Source organism: Chaetura pelagica, unplaced genomic scaffold (assembly GCF_000747805.2).
Source record: "Chaetura pelagica isolate M959 unplaced genomic scaffold, ChaPel_1.0 scaffold21, whole genome shotgun sequence".
Lineage (NCBI taxonomy): Eukaryota > Metazoa > Chordata > Aves > Apodiformes > Apodidae > Chaetura > Chaetura pelagica.
In genome coordinates this window covers 1,500,591-1,505,774 of record NW_009952251.1, presented here as the reverse complement: position 1 = coordinate 1,505,774, position 5,184 = coordinate 1,500,591, and the positions used below count along the sequence as shown (strand labels likewise).

At 43.9% G+C, this 5,184-nt stretch overlaps 1 protein-coding gene across 1 annotated transcript in view; it reads left to right on the top strand.

The window, feature by feature from the left end:
- Positions 1–3,102: 3,102 nt before the first annotated feature.
- Positions 3,103–5,184, top strand: part of CDK15 (cyclin-dependent kinase 15) — an 8,938-nt gene continuing 6,856 nt past the window's right edge. Inside the window, 4 exon segments of the mRNA XM_010007387.1 lie at positions 3,103–3,207; positions 3,210–3,407; positions 3,559–3,656; positions 4,296–4,375. Of these exon segments, the coding sequence (XP_010005689.1) occupies positions 3,103–3,207; positions 3,210–3,407; positions 3,559–3,656; positions 4,296–4,375 (481 nt within the window).

The following is a 5,184-nucleotide window of genomic DNA, read 5'->3' as shown; positions in this document are numbered from 1 at the left end:
CCCGGCCCCTCCGGCCTCCTGCGGCCCCGCCGCGCTCGGGCCGGGCAGCGCTGCCGGGACGGCGCGGGCACCGGCAGCGGATGAAAGACATCTCAAGTCTTTTAAAATAGAGAGGAAGAGCAGCGCGGTATGAGGACACCTGGCTGATGCTGCCGGCAATTCCCGGCCCGGCCCCAGGGCTGGTCTTATGCGAGCATACGTTTTACAAAGTGTGTTTAAAATACATGGGCATAGATACACATATGTATAGATACACTTTATATAGATGTGCTTCTACTTGAACACGTTGTTTTGTAAATGGTAGTTTTTATGTTCTCAGCAATGACCAGCCTATGTCTTACGTTGCCCAAAACCTTCCTTTAAAAACTACAGTTCCTAAGACAGCTACAGGCTCTCCTTATGAACTCGTATTTTCCAAGGATACAAATCAGACATTTCTATTACAGCATTTTCTCTGCTAACTGAAATGAATGTGTTTTTTTTCCAATACCCAGAACCACGAACTATTACTGTGCTTTGTTCATTTACCAGACCTTGCTACCTAGCAAAAGTTGGATGATTTTTCATTGTAACAGAATAATTTCCCTCCTTGACACACAATGTACCTAAGATAACAACCTTCATATGAATTAAATGTATGATTTGTTCTACTTCTTGTGCATTTATCTTTCCTTTTCTTTAAAATGCAAGTATTATTTATCCTTAAATATATTTTTAAAACCTATTTGTATAAACACGGTCGTAACAACAACAAATATTTTCCAAAATAAGAAACTTTGTACAGATGTGCTTGTATAACCAGTTTATTAATGAACACATTGCATCTAGACAACCTTTCTCATGCCTGAACAGCATGTCCAAACTACTGCTGCATTCTAATGGTTCAAAGAACATGTGGAAAATAAACAGAAGGCCATGAAGATAGATGGCAAATTTTGGTGAACTGGGGACTGCAAAATAAAATAATGTGAAAAAAAATCAAGCCTTCCAGGGATGTAGGTGGAGTAGTTTGGTTGCAATGAGACACAGCAATTATTCCTGCCTTCCCAGTAAATTTTTGCTTAAAAAATCCCTTTCCTCAAGGAAAAAGCATTATTTTTAGATGCTAAAACAGTGAAGCAAAGGGAAGATTTCACATCATGCATTCAAATAAAAACTGAAGGTCCTCAAGGGTCAGTAAACGAATTCCACAGGGCAATGCTTACTCCCTCACCCCTTGCCAGCATTTTTCTCAGTCCTTTCACTTTTGCACTACTATGGGTTGGGTGTTAGTCCTAGGAAGCTGCAGAGTGTGTCCCACTCATGAAGAACTGAAAGGAGGGGTCTTTTATCTGTCCACATCCAGCGTTAAGTCTACTGTGCATGCCTAGTCAGTACATAATTGAAAATCTATTTTGGGCTGGATTCATCAGTTTGCTGATTGACCTGTGGACAATACTATTGTCTATCAGCTTCAACTCACTGCTTAGACAAGTGATTCAATGGAGACAGCTGCCCATGCTGACATGGCCATCACATCATGACTAAGAACATAAATACTGAAGCAAGGACAGGCAATGTACAGCTCCTGCAGCAAGCACGACTCAGCTTAAAGCCCAATGGGCACAAGCCAGAGCATAGGAGGTTCAAGTTAAACATAAGGGAAAAGTTACTGTAAATGGAACAGAGCACTGGGCCAGGCTTCCCGGAGAGGTTGTGGAGTCTCCTTCTCTGGAGACATTCAAAACCTCTCTGGACATGCTACTGTGTGATCAGTAGATCACACAGTAGATCAGGCAATCCTGCTCTAGCAGGGGGGTTGGACTAGATCTTCTGAGGTCCCTTCCAACCCTGACAACTCTATGACCCTACAGAATAGTAACTGCTATAAACATGGAGGGAAGTCACGGTCTGTTCCTGTATGAAACCTATCACTTCATTACCTAGCATATTACACTGCAAGTTGCTTAACTGAAAGAACTATGTATGAGCAGAAAGTTGGGATTTATTGCCTAATTCTCCATCTTTAGTTACAAAACTACCTTGGCTGTTTTTAGCAGGCATGTGCCAAATGAGCCGAAATCAATGGAAGTGCTTCAGGGATGAATCTGGATCACTGTGTGTGGGACTTTCAAAGAAAAACTGCAGAAATCACAAGACTGCTTTTGAGACAGAGACCTCATGCAAGTTATATGAACTGCTATTAAGAAAGGGAAGGATGAGGAGGAGCACAGAAGAAAAAAAAAGAGATACATTTTAACTGCATCAGGACAACATGAGAGACACTTGGTGTGTAAGTGCTGTCAGATCAGGATGCTGTGGCTGCTCTTCAGAGACAAGGGGCTCCCAACATATCCAAGGCCTTCAGCTCATGCAAGGAGCATCTACAGCAGAGGTATTTAATATCACACCATGATACTTGTGCATTGAGAGCTGTTAATCCTGGGTTCTTCCACTTACTGTGGGAGTGCAAAACATTCACATTTGCTTCTAACCTCACAACACCAAACTTTGCAGCTTCAGGGTTGTGAAGCTACTGAAAGAGGACTCCACATCTTCAATGACAATAAGTGCCTTTGATGTGATGAAAAGGTAGAAGATTGCACTCCAGCAAGCTCTATGCCAACAACCTACAGTTCTGGAGGAGGAAGCATGCCATTGATTACAAATCCTATTATATTTGAGTAAAATAATAATGCAGGCACCCATCCAATGTAGCTGCTCAGGAGGAGCTTTCAGGCTGCCTGCCATTCATTATCACTGTTTCTAGTGTTCCAGTTTATGGCACTGTTATGCTGTATGGAGCAAATTAACAGGATGTGTAAATTATACAGTGGCGAGAAAGGCTGAACATGGTAGGGGGTGGATGGGCAGGAGATAAGGAAGAGAAGACATATATTTAAATTTCCTGAAATTTCACTCCTGCATTTGCTTTTTTAGTCCCTAACAGATCTGCTCTAACAGACAGAGACAAATAAATCAAGGGTAAGAGAGAATAACATGAATTTAGAATGATACTGGTAGAAACATCTGCAATTAAGGCAGTTTTATCTTCATGTGTTCTCAGAGTGAGCACTACCATTTACCAAAACAGGAGCACACAGACAGTTGCTCCCCTTACAGATGGAGCTGAGCAACTGTGCTGGTGGGGAGGGAGAGGAAAATTATGTGAAATGCTCAAAGCCAGTGCAGTCAAGGAGAAACAAAAGAATCATGTAAGTAAAATGGGGTGGTTTGCCAGTGACATAGTTTGCCTTCTGTGCCAGCTTGTCAGATGCAACCAGAGCACACCTTCATCCCTCCTTCCTCTACCATCACTGCAGCTCCTGTGGCTCCACACCCTTCAGAATTGGAGGTGCAGGATGCAGCAGCCTAAGAGTTATGCTGATCCTGTCCAGGAGTGGGATGTTGTGGAGGGGTTCACACGGGTGAAGAGTGCAGCATCCTTAGAGCCAGAGAGGAGCTACTTCATCCTATGATTACTCCAGCCATCAACCAGTAATTAAATACTGAATAAGATGCTAGTTGCTTCTTATTCTACCCAGTAATCTAAAACATATACCATTTTTTTTTGCAAAGCAGAGCCAAGGCATCCCATTTGGAGCTGCCACATGCTATGTACATCTAGAGAAGCTGTTTTAAGGATCCTGTGCAACTGTGTACAAGGGGATCAGCAGGTGAGCAAGGACCACTGGTGCTATTATTGCCTGCCCAGTGGCTGCTGAAAACACCCATTACAGGAATCCATAGCAATGATCTTGAAGCTGAGCAATTCAGAATACTTACAGGAAGATAAAGTAAAATCAGAAGTCCAGCTTTGCCTTTAACCAGGCTATTTGCAAAGCCCCATCCCAGTTTTTCAAGAAACTCCTCCACTACAGTCATGGAGTCTCCACAAAGACACTGCTCTGCTGCAGCATGCCAGGAGTTTGTCTGGCTGCACCAGGGATGGAGTGAGGGCTTTTCTTGGAATGAGGCATTCCAGCAAAATGGAAAAATTGGAGGTGAGGGCATACTGTTATTACATGGGGGCATCAAAGCTGTTAGAGGGCAGAGTGGGAACACTGCCCAAAGCCATGCTCTAGCAACACCTAGTCAGCAGAAAAGTGCTACTGTAGCCAGGCAGGCTGGCTCCTGTTTCACTGCTAATGAAGACAAGATGGAGATGTTTGCAATTCCTTTCTGAGCTTAGCCTAGATGGGGAAGTGAGCCTTAGAAATTTTGCATGGGTAAGTGTGCAGCACCCCAGTAGACTGTTAATGTTGTCCTAACAAGCACTGAGGTACTTCATGTGACCCTCCACTCTCACCTGACAGGACCAATTGCCAGTTGGTGGCATTGGAAGTGACCAATATGGAGGCAGAAGAGGGAGTATCCTATACAGCCATTCTGGATGGTGAGACATCAAGAGCTTCTTCAAATGTTGGTGAAGAGCAAGGGACATAATTCTTGAAGAGCATTTTTGTTAATCTGAAAAAGCTCCATGTGATGCCTTCCGAAGTCCTTTCTTGCCTACTCAATGTGCCAGCTGTCTTTCTCCCAAAACTTATCCCCTCATGAAGGTGGTCTTTGTGCTGGGCTGGGTGAGCACATGATGGGCAGAGAGGGAACCTGCTGACCACTCCGTTCCCTTGTGACAGACGCATCTGAGCTTGTGAAAAGGAAAGCGACAGCTGCAGCCAGAGCATGTCCTTTGTAGCAGCCTAGGGGCTCTCTTACACCTCCTGCCTGCTTCCCACTCCACAGTTGCTCTGTCACTCTGTTTCTGTATGTGAGCACTGCACAGCACTTTGACATTGTTGCATTGGGCAGTTGTGGGCTGGAAGTGCCCTGAGCCCCAGGGTCTTTGCTTGCTGCTATCACAAACAGTACCACTTCCCTGTGTGATGGCAGCTGATACTTGGACCATCACACATCCCAGCCTGAAGAGAAACACTTCCAATAAAATGGGTGTTTAATGACATCTGTCATTTCAGCATGGTAAGAATTCCTCTGTATCGGTTGACTCGGTAGAATGCTGGGCAAAATACCTGCAGCTTCCTCCATTTCTTTGAGAAATAAATGCTTTTGTTTAAATGCTTGATTTTGGCTGATTGTATTTAGATGTCCCAACAGTCCAAGCTCACAAACTTGCCTGGTTGATTAAGGCTTCTGTTTTTGTCTGCTCTACAATTCCAAGGGATCATAATCTGATTTCTTCCCTAC